General features: G+C 49.5%; 1 protein-coding gene across 1 annotated transcript in view; it reads right to left on the bottom strand.

Moving 5' to 3' along the window:
- LGR6 (leucine rich repeat containing G protein-coupled receptor 6) overlaps positions 1 to 16,451 on the bottom strand; it is a 121,919-nt gene that overhangs the window by 31,425 nt on the left and 74,043 nt on the right. Inside the window, exons 5-6 of the mRNA XM_029933148.1 lie at positions 10,335 to 10,550; positions 5,506 to 5,577 (exon numbers count right to left, since the gene is read on the bottom strand). Of these exons, the coding sequence (XP_029789008.1) occupies positions 5,506 to 5,577; positions 10,335 to 10,550 (288 nt within the window). The remainder of the gene's footprint in view (positions 1 to 5,505; positions 5,578 to 10,334; positions 10,551 to 16,451) is intronic.

Here is a 16,451-nt window from a genome sequence, read left to right as displayed (position 1 = left end):
TTAGTGGTTCTGTGTGGAAAGCCAGAAAAAAAGTTTTATATGGAACAATAAATTCCTCTATAAGCCACAAAACCCCACAAATTTGCAGCTAATAAACCCACAAATGTAAGATGATTAAGAACTGGCGAGGAAAGAGTTCCTCATTTCTTAGGGTTAGCCTGGAGAGGCAGCGTGGTCTGACTGACGGAAGCCAGGCCCAAGGCAGAGAAACTGGGGTTCTCGTCCAGGCTCTTAATGACCTGAATGGCCTTGAGCAAGTCAACCACTCTCTGTCTCAATTTCCTCATGTGTAACACAAGGAAACACAATTCCTGCCTTGTTTTCCTCAACGAGTGGTTGCAGGGAAAGTTGAGGGTGAGGATAAGTGAGATATGAGACCCACCAGCCTTTAAAAAAATATCTTTGATTCTCTTAACTGTGGGGACTTATCGATGGGATGATCAGCACTTGCCTTAAGATTAGCAAGACAATGACAAGATTCAAGGGAACCTCTGCTCCTCCTATTCTCCTGCCCAGGAGCACTCTGCCACAGAGCCTGCCAGTGGGTTGAATTGTAGCCCCCTCAAAAATCTGCCCAAGTCCTAACCCCTGGAACCTGCAAATATGACCTTATTTGGAAAAAGGGCCTTTGCAGATGTAGTTAAAGATCTTGAGGTGAAATCATCCTGGATTAACAGGATGGCCCTAAATCCAATGTCAAGTGTCCTTATAAGAGAAGACATGGAGAAGATCATGTGAAGACAGAGGCAGAGTTTGGAGTGATGCATCTACAAGCCAGGGAATGCCAAGGGTTGCCAGCAGCCACCAAAGATAAGAGAGGGAGGGAACAGATTCTGCCTCAAACTTCCAGAAGGAACCAGCGCTGCCAATACCTTGATTTTGGACTTCTGGCCTCTCCCAGAACTGTGGGATAATACATTTCTGAGGTTTTCTTCAGCCACGAAATTTGTAGAAATTTGTTATGGCAGCCACAGGAAACTAATATAGTAGCCATGCCCTGATTCCCCGGGAATTCCCATGCACCCTATAGAGGAGATGAGTCATCCCATGGACAGCTATGAAATGAGACTTCTGGGCAAACTCTGCCTGCCACCTTAAGACACACTGTCAGAAGAAGAAGAATGAAGAGGAGGAAGAGAAGGAGAAAAAAGAGAGAACGAGAAGATGAAAGGAAGGAAGGAAGGAAGGACGGAAGGAAAGTTATTGAATTAATTGGGCAAGGGGGAAAGGCCCATTGCTGTCTATCCAGAATCAAATGGGAGGACAGAAAGAGAAAGCCAACACAAATTAAGCACGTAGAGTACTCCAGGCCCTGTAAATATCATTGTGTGAATTGTAAAACATCTTCCCCATTTTCTATCTGTGGAAACTGAGGCTCTTGAGAGGTCAGGTGACATGGATGCATCACCTGCTGGTGGCAAAGCCAGGATCTGAATGTGGGTGTGTTGACTCAAGTCCAGTCCTTTTTCTACTCTAGGATGCCTCTGAGCCCTGGAAGAGCCTCCAATGGAAACCTGCCTGGTTTTCCGTCCCAGCCGAAGGCTGATCATCGGGCCCAGGACTGATACTCAGGACCAAGTTCAAGCAAAATCTATTGGGGTGGGTGGTTTCACTGACATGGAGACAAGCTGCACGTTTCAGCCACAGTGGCTACGGAGGTAAAAATATTCTGCAGACCTCTGGGGCATGGAGTGCACAACTTTGTATTGTAAGGCAAAATCCTATAAATTCCTACTTTGCCCTCCTCTTCTCCCAGACCTCAGTTGAATGCTGACCCTGCTTTACAGAGGAAGCTAGAGCCAGTAGGCTTCTGTTCCATGGTGACCCCAGGCTTCCCTCCAAAGGGGAAAGGTCCAGCCACTCCAATAGGGTCTGATGTGTTTAATGAGGTTATAACAGGACCCAGATATCATCGTCCAGATTTGGTTTGATCTGGAAAGTGGAAGAAAGAGTACTTCAAGGGTTTAGAGCTGGCTCATCTCTGATTCTGAACTTCCCAACAGCGGTGGGACGTCCTCACTGTGGGAGCAGAAAGGAGATGGCGGGTACAGGGCTGAGTTTGTCCTGTCTGCCTCTGGCTGGGGTTTCTTGACTAGGTCTGGGATGATGATGAGGGTACCAGGAAAAATGGGAGCAAGGTCCTGGAGCCTCCCCTGACACTTCCTCATGGTGCAGCAAGGCTTGTGGCTAGGGGCCCGTGGAGGCTGCCTGCTTTGCTCTGCTCAGCAGGAGACAGGGCAGCACAGAGCCTGCGCCCTGCTCAAATCACTTACTCTTTCAGAGTAAAAGAGAGAACACGGCGCATGCTCCTCTCGCTCACTGCTCATGCTGAGGTAGCCCACTGTGCAGACAGGGGAAGCGAGGCTCACAGAGGTGAGGGTACTGGCCTCAGCTGGCCCAGCTTGCAGAGTGGGAGCAGGACCCAGGTGGTCTGGCCTCCAGAGATGAGGCCATAACGGAGACAGTGTTACCGAGGGTGAGTTTGCACTGAGTGTCGGTGTGCTATGCTGGGGTTCGAGGCAGGAGCATCTACAAAGGGTGAAGGGTGTGGAAGGCTTGAGCCACCAGGTGCATGCACTGTGCATGTGCACAACCTGCTGTGTGTGGCACGGGGTGGCTATGGGACCACTAGCGTGCACGTGCGCTTGCCTGCACCCGGCCCCCCCTCTCCCCAGGTGGAATGGCTGGGTGCCACTCTCCCTCCTGAGAGAAGCCAGCAGAACAGAGCCAAGCCACAGCTTGGGCCAAGGGGGTTTGATCTTCCCTCTGCTGCTGAGATGAGAGAGGTCTAAATGGCAGAGATTTACGGGGCCTGAGGGAGAAATACCCTTCCAGTGAGACGCGCACATGAAAAGCTCCAAAGTAATAACTGAGGCTGCAAAGTGTGCCAATTATGCAACAATTAAAAGGTTTGACTATCTTTCTCTCTCCTTTTATTCTCCCAGCCACTCCTCCCCCTTTCCACATCTGGCTGCCCCTACAGGCTCCCCAGCAAATGCTCTGGGGGATAGAGGATAAAGAACACACTTTCCCCCTTTTTAATTGGAGATCAAAAGTTGGAAGAAGAGCTTACCCCTCAAGGGTGGGGAGGGGAGGAGTGTTGTTTAGACGGAGGCCCTCAGAAGAGAGGATGGGAACGAACGGAGTGCGGGACAGGTGCCTAACCCGGTTTCCCAGGCTCTATATGAACCTTACACACATCATCTCATTTAATCCACACGTCAACCCCGGAAGATCAGTGTAACTAGGGTATTATATTGCAGATCAGAAAACGAAGACTCGTGAAGGCAAATGCCTTGACCAAGGTCACACAGCTGGCAAGGCACCCCAGGCTGTCTGATGCTGAGAGCAATAGACGTGGTTATAAGGCCATTCTGCCTCCACAGTGTAAAGCCGGGAAACCTTTTCCTGTCTCTTGGCCTCATCTGTCCCATCTGTATAGTGGGTGTGGGCTCTGGGCTTTGTGTGACCGAGCCAAGCACTTTCCCAGATGAAAGGTACAGTGGGTACTCAGCGGAAGGATTGCTTTGTACTTAAGCCAGCACCAGCTGAGCCAAATGCCCTGTGCAGCCATCCAGTGGCTAATTGAGAATGAATTAGGCGGTGTGCCCCAAAAGTGAAGAAATAGCCACTAGGTGGCTTTTTAGAGGTGCCAAACCACACCCAGTATATATGTCCCCTCCCCACTGGATTTCCCAGCAGAACCAACAGGTCCCCATGTTCCAGGCAGATGACAGTGGGCTCCTTCCTGCCCTGCTGATGCCTGGTACCTCCAAACACTGCCTCCAAAACTCTTGTGTCCCCTAAGGGAGGGTGGCTACGAGGGTGTGGGCCTTAAGAAGACAATGGCCATCCCTTACATCTGGACCCCCCAAATACCTAGCATCCAGTAGGCTTCCACAATTCACATTCAACTCAGATAAGAATAGCGGAGTATTAATCTAAGAACTTTCATGGCATTTTCTCAGTTAACACATTCTAGACCTTGCTCTGTCCTTGGCTGAGGGAGTGACTTTGGGTATGCCACACTCCACTTCCTGGACCTCCATTTTCTAGTATGTTGATGGAGCAGCTTGAGCGTCCAGTTTGAATTGCCCAGCTACCATCGCTTCTCGGCCTTTTGACTAAGATCAAGTGAACTGCCCAGCTATCTCTGAAGGCGAGAGAAGAGGCCTCCAGAGCCCAAGTCACACACAGTGGTAGGGAGAGATTCCAACTTTCCCGTCCCCAGGCTGGGGCACATCCTCCCAGATGGCACTCCTGGGCACTCAGTCAGCTGCAGGGGGAGGACTCGGCGAGAGCTAGACCCAGCGCTGCCATTTCTCCTACTTCAGGCCGAGCCCCAGAGAGTAACCAGGCTCCTGGTCCCCCGCCCACAGGAAAGAGGAACGGAGCATTGGTCCCGGCCTCCCTCATTCCCGTCCCCTCCACAACCACAAATGCAGATAGCTCGGGCCTCCTGGGCTAGATTTGCCAAATGGTTTTCCCCAAACCGTTGCTTCCTCAGGTCACAGCTTGTCTCCCAGCATTTTCTCCTGGGCTGCTTTGAATTCTTGAAAATCCCTCACCTCAGAAGCTGGGGCTTTGTGTTTGTGTGTCGGGCGGGGAGGGAGGAGGTGGAGAAGGGGAAGCAAAAGGCATTGTGGCCATGCCCCTGACACTGCCAGCCCTTCCCCAACCTGAGTGGCTCACGTCTGGTGACCTGGGGGGTCCTCCTCCCCCCTGGCGCTGCTGGCCTGCACCAGGTGGCCATGGCAGCCAGCGCTCCCTCAGGGCAGCTGCGGGACCCCAGCTGGCATGGCCAGCGGACTTAGAGAGCCCAGCCAGTTGTTTGCTCAAATGGGGCCCACTCAGCCCACTCTGTGGGGGCTGGCAGGACTCCAGAGGAAATGATGGGAAGGTTTGGGTGCATTCTGACCTTAACTGAATTCCAGGATGATGATGTGTGAATAATATGGCTTTTTAAGAGTCAACAACTTGGGTGCTTTTTATAGTCAGGCCTGAGTGCTGAATGGGCCATCTCCCCATTAATCATTTAGCTAGTTAGATCAACTGGCAAATGGTACCGGCATGACTCCATGGTTTTACCCTCCCTTCTGTCAGCAGCCTCCCTTAAACAGATGTCAAAACTGCCGTCGAGTCAGCCCCAGCCCCACCCCCAAGCTTTCCATTCCCCAGGCTCAATATCCTCATTCTTCTGGCTCTCCTATCTCCAGTGTTCATTATTTCAGTGGTCTCTGCTGGCAGAGATCCTAGATGCCCCCTCTGTGGGCCACCCTGAAGTCCCGGAGGGCACATTCCACCCACCTGCAGGAGGAAGGAATGCATTCGGTGTGACATCCTAGAGAAAATGCCAGGGAGGGGAATGTGGGAGAGCAGGACTGGAGCCAGACCCCAGTACCCCAGTCCCTCTGGCTTCTCCTTCCACCAGCCTCCCCTCCCTCCTGTGGGCCTCCGGGCCTTCCTCACCAGGACAGAGCCCTACCACAGGCCCAGGGAACTCACAGTGTCTCCAGATTGTGTAGCCCTTCGAAGCTGTGGGTCCCCAGATGCTGGATGCGGTTGTTATGAAGATGCCTGTGTGGGAAGGAAAGGCACGTCAGAATGGGTGCCCACAGCATTGGGCCGGGGGTGGGGGTGGGGGGTTGGAGAGCAGACCGTGGCTTAAGCAGCAAAGTGGAGGCAGAAGCGTGGACAGAATGACCCCAGTGGTCCAGCCCTTTATCTCCAGGGACAAAATGATTGGCCAAGACAGACTTCTGAAGTTACGATCTCCAAGGCTGGATCGACCATGGGCTACACTGAAGGAAAATGCAAGAGGAGTGCCTGAGGCCAAGGCTAAGTCAGGCTCCCACTAAGCTCTTGGAGAGAGGCCTGATGTCAGGAGGGCTCTAGTCTGAGGCTTCTTCTACAGTCCTGCTCTCCAGGACCCAGTCTGCCTGACTCAGTGGCCAGACGCACTTATGGGAGCCAAAAGCAAACCACTGCAGACAACATATAATTAAAGGCTAAGCTTTCTGTTATAGCTGGAGAGGGCTGTAGACAGGCTCAGAGATGGGAGACTGGTGAGACCAGAGCAGTCAGGGAAGGCTTTACAGAGGTGGTGGTCCAGAGCAGGACCTTGAAGGACAGGTGATCTGGATAGGCAGAGGGAAGGACATCCCAGGAAGAGTTAATGGGGACAGAGGTGGGGAGGTACGAATGAGCACGTGCGTCTGTGCAGGATGGTGAAGGGCTTGGTCAGAGTGCACACAGGTTGGGGAGAGGTAAGAGATCCATTTGGAAGACACTTCCAATGTAAACAGCTAATTGAAAATAAGTGACAGAATGTTCTCCTAATTCCTAATGAAATAAGCAAAAATAGGAAAAACAGAGATCCCTGGCTCCAGCCCAAAGATAAGTAGCAACAAAGCAAAGACAGAGACATAAGCTAATGTAAATAAACTGCACAAACTGGCAACCAAGGAAAAACTCTGGAACTCTTAATCATCTCCCCCTTTCTCCAGGAACTGAACTGGCAAGAAGACAAAATCCTGAGAACTTCCCCTAAAACCCCAAATCTAAATAATGTTCTTTTCCCCTCCCTACTTCTGGCTTCCAGAGGAAACAGGTGAAACAGGGGAGTAAAAGAAAGGCTCCAGGCTACTCGCTGAATTGAGGAAATGACTTGAAGCCCAAGGGAATTCTTAGGTGGAGGGAGTGAACTCACACATTTAATACACTCTGACTCTGCAGAGAGAGCAGAGCCCAGGCTGTCTAACAAAGATGGGGCTCCCCCTCAGAGCACACTCCCCTACCTCCACCCCTCCACCAGGGTACAGAAAAGCAGATAGAACATCCTCTACCCACAATACTAGCCCACAAACTTTAGCTTGGAGGGGATAACCAATGAGGCCCAAAGATAATAGTGTGAGAACAAGTTGACAGCTTTCTAGGCATAGGCCAGAACAAAGAAAGTACATGGCAATCATGGGTGTACCAGGGAAACCGAGGGCGGGAAGAAGAGAGTGCCCAAAAGGCAGGTAAAGTTCCAAGCCAAGAAAAAAACATAACTAATGGATGAGGGACAGAAAGAAATTTACCACAATGGCCTCCTGATACGAAACAATCTCCCAAAATATTATTTCAAAGATGAAATTTTATTTCTTTTTTAAAATTTTTTATGTCTTTATTTTGAGAGAGAGACAGAGAGCGAGTGGGGGAGAGGCAGAGAGAGAGGGAGACACAGAATCTGAAGCAGGCTCCAGGCTCTGAGCTGTCAGCACAGAGCCCAACATGGGGCTTGAACCCACGAACCATGAGATCGTGACCTGAGCCACAGTCGGACGCTTAACTGACTGAGACACCCAGGTGCCCCAAAGACAAAATTTAAAAAATGAAACAGAAATGACATCGTGGATGACAAAACCAAACTGGGGACCCTAACTACATTATTAAAAAAACAGTCAATAAATTTGAGCCAAGGAACAGAGTAAACACTGCTGAAATTTGAATGGGTGTCAGAGAAAAAGCTTGAGATAACCACAGGGAATGTGGCTGAATGAGACAAAAGGGCTAAACTAGAAATGGATCGATGTAGAAGACAAAAAGTGATTCCACACAAGGGTAATTGATGTCTCAGAGGGAGAGGATCCAAACATGAGATGGAAGATATAGGCAAACATATAATATAGAAGAAAATTCTCTAAAGTGGAGAAAGCATGGAATCCACAGCTCAGAAGCATATGTTGTCTCAGGAAAATCGAATGCAGAGCATCCTACACTGTGACATATTCTAGTTAATTTAATAACGTTAAAGAATTAAAAAGCCTCTTTGGACAGAAAAAGGAAATCACACAGAAGGGGAAGAAATCCTGCAGGCCTCCAAGATGTTGTTCAAATACAAAGGCAACAGGAAGACCTCATCCAACATAGATGGAAAGAGATGGGAGTCTTGAGAGTCATGGGCCCTGAAGGCCTTTCCCATCCTTGTCCACCTGCACCACCAGGTTCCGACGGGAGACAGGTCCCTCCTACACAGAGCTTCTGGTTTGATAGGGGAAACACAGCTCCTTGAATTCTGGGAATAAACTCTCTCCTCTTACCAAGGGGTTTTAACTTCCCCCATTTCCTCCATGCCTATATCCTGACTGTTACCAAACTCTTATCATTTCTTCTGCCTCCTGCTGAACTCTGGTCTCCATTTTCCAGTCCCTTTCACCTCCCCTGGCATCTCCGGTCCACACCATCTCAGCTTCCTAAATATCCAGCTCCAGGGTTCTAATTCGCTGTTCCAAACCATTCATTCAGCATGGGAATCCTGGGTCTTTCTATAGCTCATTCCATAGTCCCTGGAAAACTTTCTCCAGCCTTCTCTCCTCTCTCAGGTCATGGTGAATTGGAGGCAGGACAAAGAGGTAATGTTTCTGGCTTTGTCCCATGCAAAGGGACCAGCTCTCTTTCAGCTTTCAGCTTTGCTCCTGCCCTGGTAGGTTTTCTTTCTTTAGTCCCTTGTTTCTCCTTTTGCTCTGTGGGGCCCTCACCCCTCCTAGATCTGCAGCAGGCCAACTGTTCCAGTTCCCTGGTTCCCAGCCAGACTTAGGAGTCATTTTTTATTCCCCTTCCTCCTGGTCTTGCACCCTCTGAAAATCCCTAAATCAGATTTATCCCTCCTTCAAAAAATCCTTCAGTCGTAGCTTCCATTCTATTCCTTCTGCCACCTCCTTAAACTAGACTTCAGTTGATAAACGAAAGCCTCCTAACTGTCCCTCTGTTCCAATCCCTTTGAATCAGTCTTCCTAAAATACCTCCTTCCCATTTTTGCTTGAAAACCTTCAAGCTTCCCTTCCCCAATGACAGACAAAAGCCAAACCCCCTGCTCTGGCACTGTGAGTCCCTCAACCCACCTTTCCAGCCTTTTCTCCAATATTCTGCAAGAGGATCCTCTGCTCCCACCAGACTGGCCTATTCGCCGGCCACCAAACACCCTGACTTCTCCTCAGTGTCTTCATGACATTGTCATTGTCTTCACCCATCTCACTCCTCATCATCTCCATCACCCAGGCCCAGGAGCCGCCTACCTTCCCCCTGAAACCTTCCCTCCCACCCCCTACACTTGCTTCAGCTGCCCCACTATTCCTACTCTGCAAGGACCTGTATCTATCATCAGCTTTCTTAGCATCATTAGCTGTCTTTTCCCATATTTATTCTGCAGTTTCAACTAGATTGTCAGCCCCTCCCTGGAGGGCAGCAGCTGTTTTCATACTTCGTAGAGTCGTCAGTGTCCCATATAGTAGTTATGAAAATGTCTGCTGCTGCTCATTTGTCTGGGACCCATCAGGTGATCCTCATTTCCCCAGTCTTATCTCTTGCAGAGATCTGACCCCATTCCCTCAGGGTGTCACAGGGATGCCACCAAAACTAGAATCAATCACCTTGCTCTGTTTGCCTTGTGTAAATGCCCACACTGACTCCCAGAAGGAAAGATGGAATGGCCATACTGATAGAAGAACCTGGTCCATAAGGATATTCGTCTTGATTCTCTAGTCTCCCAGGACAGAGAATTACAAACAAATTGGTGCCTGATTTTTCATCTTTCCAATGGACTTAAGCATCATCCATTCTTTGATTTGGAAAATCACACCAGGTTTTCAAGAGTAGGGGAGTCAAAGTTACCATCCAGCAGCATCACTAACACATATGTTCCCCAGCAATTAGTGTGTAACCCAAAGCAATTACACATGACCTCCAAACCCTTAGTAATTACCCTATGAACTTACCAATCACTCGTAGCAATTAGCTGGGAACTAATTTGCACTCTAAAGTTCTCATTGGGGAGGCAGAGGTAACCCCAGTCCCCAATTCCTGCCAGGGATACTATCTCCCAGGTAATTACTCTGACGGGGCTTTGGTGTCTAATTACAAGTGATGGCATTTCTCTGTTTCTCCAGGCCTGGGAAAAGAGATGAATTTATCCTATCCTGGTGCCAAAGTATCAAACTGCACCATCTGATTGTTGAATATGGTAGACATCTTTTAAGAGATTCTTGACTTGTATTCCAATTAGCTGGGTATAGTTATTACATTTGCATAGTGAGAAACTAATAACTTAATTCCTGCTCTCTGATCATGGTGTAAGAGCACTTCCACAGCTCTACTGTCATTTCACCTCATGATAATCCCCATAGGATCAGAAGGGGATGAGCATCCTCATTTTACAAAGGGGAACCTGAGGCTAGAAAGTTCAGTAACATGTAGAGAACAGCAAAGCAATCCAGGCTTCCAACCCAACTTTGGAGTAAACATGCAGCCCCCAGCAAGACCCCGCCAGGAGTGGGAGGCAGAGCAGCACTCACAACACCACAAGGCTGGTGAGGTTCTGGAAGGCGTAGTCAGGGATGTGGCTGATGCGGTTGAGGGCCAGGGTCATGGCCTGCAGGGCAGGAAGGTTGTTGAGGGCCCTGACAGGGATCTCGGTGAGTGCATTGTCGTCCAGCCACAGGTGGCGGAGGGAGGACAGCCCCTCAAAGCTCCTTTCCGGGACCAGGGAGATGAGGTTGGCATCTAGGCGCCTGGTGGAAGAGAGGATGGAGAGGATCAATCCAGGGCAAGATGTCAAACCAATGCTTGGGACTGGGCTGAGCTGGGCCAACCAGGACCCCAACAAGGCCTTTGAGGTACCCTAAGACTAAAGCTGTGACTTGGCCACCTCTTACCCTATATCTCACCTGTTCAAGTTCCCATGTTTCACCTCCATTCCAACCCAGAATTCTCGATCTTTTATGCCATATGTTCCTATTTACCATACCAACTCTTCCTTTCAGACCCAGTGTTGAGCCCATAGCCCATTTGTGGAAAACCAATATTTCTCTAATACTCTCAGGGTTTTAAATCAATGGCATAGTTCCCCTGCTTTGGACGTGACACTCTTCTTCCCAACTCTGTCCAGTTCAAGGACATATAGTAGGGATGTTCCTACCATTTACAGAGGGAAATCTTCTCCATCTGGACCCAACCAAAGAATATGCCTCCCCAAATATGCAAGCCACACTCCCTGTCACCCAAGCCTAGTATCATTTGCTCCTTATCTCTTCAGGGACTCAGTAGTTTGATGAAGCTCCTGACAAGGTCCTGAAATTTTTTGCTCAGGTGATTACCTATGGGAGGCTTCTATATACTACAATGGAAGTCCTTGATATGCTACTTTTCAGAACAGAAATAGATGGTGGTGATCCTGTCTGTGCAACAACCAAAGATTCCTAAGTTTCATGAGAACTTCTAATGTAAATTCTAAAAGATCTAGAAGTTCATCCCGACAAAACAAGGAGACTGCCCATCTTAGCTTTTTTTTTTTTAATTTTTAACATTTATTTATTTTTGAGAGACAGAGAGAGAGACAGATCATGAGCAGGAAAGGGGCAGAGAGAGAGGGACACACAGAATCAGAAGCAGGCTCCAGGCTCTGAGCTAGCTGTCAGCACAGAGCCTGACATGGGGCTTGAACCCACGAACCGTGAGATCATGACCTGGCTGAAGTCGGACACTCAACTGGCTGGAGCCACCCAGGCGCCCCTGCCCATCTTAGCTTCTTACAGGTGTATCCCATCCATGATGTCCTTTATCAATATGCTACTGTCTTCTGCCTCCTGGTCTCTTGGGCTGAAATCGGATAATCCTGGGTAGCTGGTCCCATGGGGACCAGACATGCTGACCTGTGACCATTGGTCTACTAGACTTTTCTATCTTGAAGGGAGGCTTTTCCCTGAGTCATGGTTCTCCCACATGGTATATGGCACCTAAGTCATCAAAACCCAGCCTTTGTCCACAAAGGTGCTAAGGCTCCCTAATCCTGAACCTAAAGAACAATTGACATGACTAGGAGTGCGGGGTGTGCAGAGGAAAGTCCAGCAGCGCTTCTGTCACTTCCCTAAGCCATTTCACCAAACATCTTAAGCGCCACATGGAGAAATTCCCTGGCTCACCACCAAGGGGAATGGTGGACACAGGTCAAGGCTGGAACCTTAGATGGAAAAGCAAACTGACCGAGATAGTCCTTGAAAGCTGTGATTAGGAAAGACCTCCCACCCACAAGAAACCTCACCTGATGGGAGGTGCCCTCTACTGGCAAGGCATGTCACTCCAGGTATAGTTCATACCAACGGCGGTCACCATACGCTTAATGGACTGACTGACTGGAACCTTGTAAAAATACAGACTCCCCAGGGTAGTCTAGTTTAGAAGGTCTGGGGTGGGGCCTAGGAATCTGTTTCTAAAGAACACCCTAGATGTTTCCACACACAGACAGGTTTGGGAAACATTGGATAAACATCAGCAGTCGCAAAGACCGTGTCCCTGTGAAAGACAGCGTCTTCTTATGTACAACCCAGTGGGAAAGACAGACCCATTCAGAGTGTAGTGATACAGGGGAAGCACAGGCGTGTGGGCATCAGGAAGGGCCTCCCGGAGAAAGTGACATTTACATGCAGACCTGGTGGCCTAGGAGGAAGTGGTCAGGGGAGGAGATGGGGAAAAGATTTCCACAAAGAACAAAAACATGTGGGAAATTGAGGGAGTAGCATTGTAGGAGACTGAACGTGGCCTGCAGGAGGGGAGAGCGGGGGAGCAGAAGAGAAAAGTGTAAGGTGAAGCTAGCCAGGCATGTGGAGTCAGAGCTCGTAGGGCCTTGTAAGCAATGCTATATTAAGGGAAGCAGGGAGCCACTGAAGGCTTTAAAGGGAAGGAAGAATGGCCAGATTTCTGTTTCAGAGAGATTCCTCTGTACACCTTGCTAGTAGAAGAGAAGGGCCATATTGGCAGGAAGATAGGCAGAGAGATAGTTGATTTACACAACTTCTTTGTTGTGTAAAGGCATAGCTATACCCATAGAAGCTTGAGAAGTGAATTTGGCCATTCTGGTCGCAGTCCCAAAGAGTATCCTCTCCTAATGGTGATTCGTGTTGCTCCTGACCCCGCTGGCCTGCCAGGCTCCCTGGCACAACAAAGTCATCCAGCAATTCCAGGGGTCTTCCTAGCACCCCATCAGAATGCCACTGCCCTACTTACTTCCTCTCAGGGAGTACAGTGTTTTGGCCCCAGCCTTTTTGGAGACCACAGACAGCCAAGCCCTGAGTCTTAGAACCACACAGGCAGAGTGATTTTTGAGATAACCTCAACACAAGAAAGATTCAGACAAGGAGAGGTAGAAAGTGGGGTATCACGAGTGAAGGCCTCAAGGCAGGACAATACAGGGCCAATGTGGATGGGGGAAGTGGGCACAGACTTCAGACATCCTTAGGAAGTCAAATCAATCCACTGGATATAGGAAACCAGGACAACTAGGGCTTGTCAGGCAGGCCTGGGTCCTCCTGTCGGCAATTGCTTACCTAAGGGTAGAACACACCCAGGAGGCCTGAATCCCCAAGGTGAGGGGTGTTCCCTTTCTCTCTAAAGCCTTGGACTGGGAACAACCCAATAGTGACAGCCATGACACCAACAGCAAGCAACGCTTCTGCTTATTGAGACCTTGTCGCATGCCAGGTGATGGGCCAGGCACAAGTGTGAGCTGTGCCCTTGTAGCAATTCCACCACATAGCTCTGATTAGCCCCATTTTAGAGAGAGATGAAGCCGCCCAAGGTCCCTTAGTTAGTGAGCCACAGAGCTGGGGCTCCAAGCCAGGTTGTCTGGTGCCAAAATCCATGTGCCTCACCGTTGCACGATGCTGGCACTGGGGCCATGAGGAGGGCGGGAGCCTGTTGATCTATTTGACAAAGCCTGAGAAACAGGGCAGAGGTCACAACCGAGCCCCTTGTAGATGATGGCCATGGGTATATGGACAGAAGGAAGGTGCTCTGGGGCAGACAGTGGCGGTGGGGTAGGACAGCGGGGAAACAATTTCTTACTCTGTGGCTCTGGCAGCATTTGGAAGCTGCCTCTAATGCATATGTGTGAGTACACTCATGTGCCCACAGATGCACATATGCACACTTTCACATGTAACCTATGGCCCTGATTAGAACATTTCCTGCATGTTGTGCAACCCAGAGGCAGGAAGGCCCGAGAGGGGTCACTTGTACCAGGCTGGGCCAAGCACAGGCCTGGCTCAGGATAACACCGCCCCAGGTAAGGGCTGGACTGGACAAGCCGCTGGGGCCCCTTCCTGCTCTGTTAGAGAGAATATCTCTCCCAGCCAGGATTGCAGCTCTCCTGAAGCATGGTGGAGGAGCATGCCAGGGGCTGCAATAGGAAGGTGTCTGCAGCCCTGCTCCTGATACTTGGGGACAGGGACGTGCCAGAGGGGGAAGTCAAGCAAACTGACAAATGAAGAAGGTGAGATGAACACATGGAAGAAATCTGTCAGATCTGAATTTGTGTTTGGGGTGAGCAGAAAGTCCAGGCATGTCACTCAGGCCAAAGTAGGCTTGGTCTGGGATGTGGACCCAGCATAGCATTGCTGGATTTAACAAATAAAAATATATGTTGCCCATTTAAATTCATATTTCAGATAAATAACATAATTTTTAGGTAAGTATGTCCCACGCAGTGTTTGGGATGGAGCCCAGGTAAACCTGAATTTGAGATATAGAAGGAATAACTTAAAAATTTTTTTAATGTTTATTTATTTATTTTGAGGGAGACGGAGACAGTGTGAGCAGGAGAGGAGGAGAGAGAGAGAGAATCCCAAGCAGATTCCCTCTCCCTGACATGGGGCTCAAACTCATGAAACAGTGAGATCATGACCTGAGCCAAAACTAAGAGTCAGACACTTAACCAAATAAGCCACCTGGGCATCCCCACAAGGAAAAACTTTTAAAGTTAGAAGTTCCCATGCAATATTCCTGTTTATGTGGTGACTCTAACCCAGGAGCTCCTGTGAGAGGGGAGGAAGTGTAGGCTTAGCCATCAGACAAATCTAGTCATAAAGCCCCTTTCAACACTTCTGGGTTGTTTTCCTCAGCTGTATAGTTTGACTACCTGCCTATCTCAGAGGCTGTTTTGAGGTTTAATGCAGACAAAATGCCCCACTCAGGGTCTGCCACCCAGAATTACCTTTCCTTCTGACAAGGAGGCTGTCCACAGGGACCCTGGGGACCCAAGGGAGAAACTAGGCATCTGGTAATTATGGGTCCTCTTGGTGGGTTCGGCTGTGTGGACAAAGCACCCTCTTCAAGGTGGGCTTCCTGAGAAGCCCAGAGCGGAGTGGGGGAGGCAGCAGGGAAGAAAATGGAGCAGGACTGGCTTCTATTTTCCCCTTTTCCTTTCGTGGGACACCCCCTCCCTCCCTCAGGGACCTCTGAACTTTGGAGAGTCCCAAGAAGTCCCTTTTACCCTCTCCCTGTATTTGAAATTCAGGTTTACCTGGACTCCATCCCAAACATTGAATGGGAACATACTTATCCTAAAATTTATTTCCTAAATAAAGTTATATCCTAAAATTCAAATTTAAATGGGCAACATGTATTTTTATTTGCTAAATCCAGCAATGCTATGCTGGGTCCACATCCCAGCCCAAGCCTACCTTGGCCTGGATGACAAGCTTGGACTTTCTGCTCACCCCAAACACAAATTCAGATCTGATAAGATGGGGTACTCTCTGAAGAAGCTGCCTGACCCCCTTGAGTCAGGGTTCAGGGTGTCCCATGGTCCCTCTAGGGCAGGTGGGCCCAGGCTCCCACGCAACTGGGTGGGAGACAAAGGAGCCTCTAAGCAGCCAGCAGAATTTGCCATTTGGGACTAATGGACCTTTCTGAGCAGTTCCCCATCCGCAGGTGGGAGGACCAATCCAGACGGACTCTGGTTTGGCAGGAAGAAAAGAGCAATTATACCAATTAAGCTCTGGAATAAAATCAACAACCCCCAACAGCCCTTCTCTTTCTCCCACGTGGGCCTGGGCCGCCTGAATGATTTCTGACTATAATTCTTACCTGCGGCAGTAGGGCAGGTTCGCAGGGACTTCACAGGCCAGTTCGGGCTTGCTCAGGCTGTGCGGAAACAACTTAACCTTTGTAGGGCCAAACTGCTCCTCACACTCCCCCAGCCAAGGGCTGAGGGTGAGGCAGGCAACGGGGCAGGAAAAGCATGAGTGAAGGTTGGGACCCCTTCCCTCTAAGTCCCAAGGGGCAGGTGATCTGAAAGTCGCCTGGCCATAGGACATTCCAGAGAGCTGGCGACTTGAGGGCCTGGTCCAGTGGACTAAAAGGAGATAAAGACCTAACAGGGAGCAAGTAGCAGCAGAAGATATGGAGATTAGACAGCAAGAAGTTGTTCACTGACAATGACCCAGAAGAACAATAATGTAAACTCAGAATCACATTATATCAGCCTGAAGGAGCCTGGCAGCCTCACTTATTTTATATAAAGAACCTGAGAGATAAAGAGAAATGCCCAAAGGGAGTGGCAGGGCTGGGACTCAAACTCAGGGCTTCTTTCCACTTCTTCCTGCAAGCCTGGCTTCCCTAAAAGGATAGGATGACAG

This window comes from Suricata suricatta, chromosome 3 (genome assembly GCF_006229205.1).
Source record: "Suricata suricatta isolate VVHF042 chromosome 3, meerkat_22Aug2017_6uvM2_HiC, whole genome shotgun sequence".
NCBI classification, from domain to species: Eukaryota; Metazoa; Chordata; class Mammalia; order Carnivora; family Herpestidae; genus Suricata; species Suricata suricatta.
The sequence above is the reverse complement of the archived record's forward strand: the minus strand, read 5'-3'. Positions and strand labels throughout refer to the sequence as shown.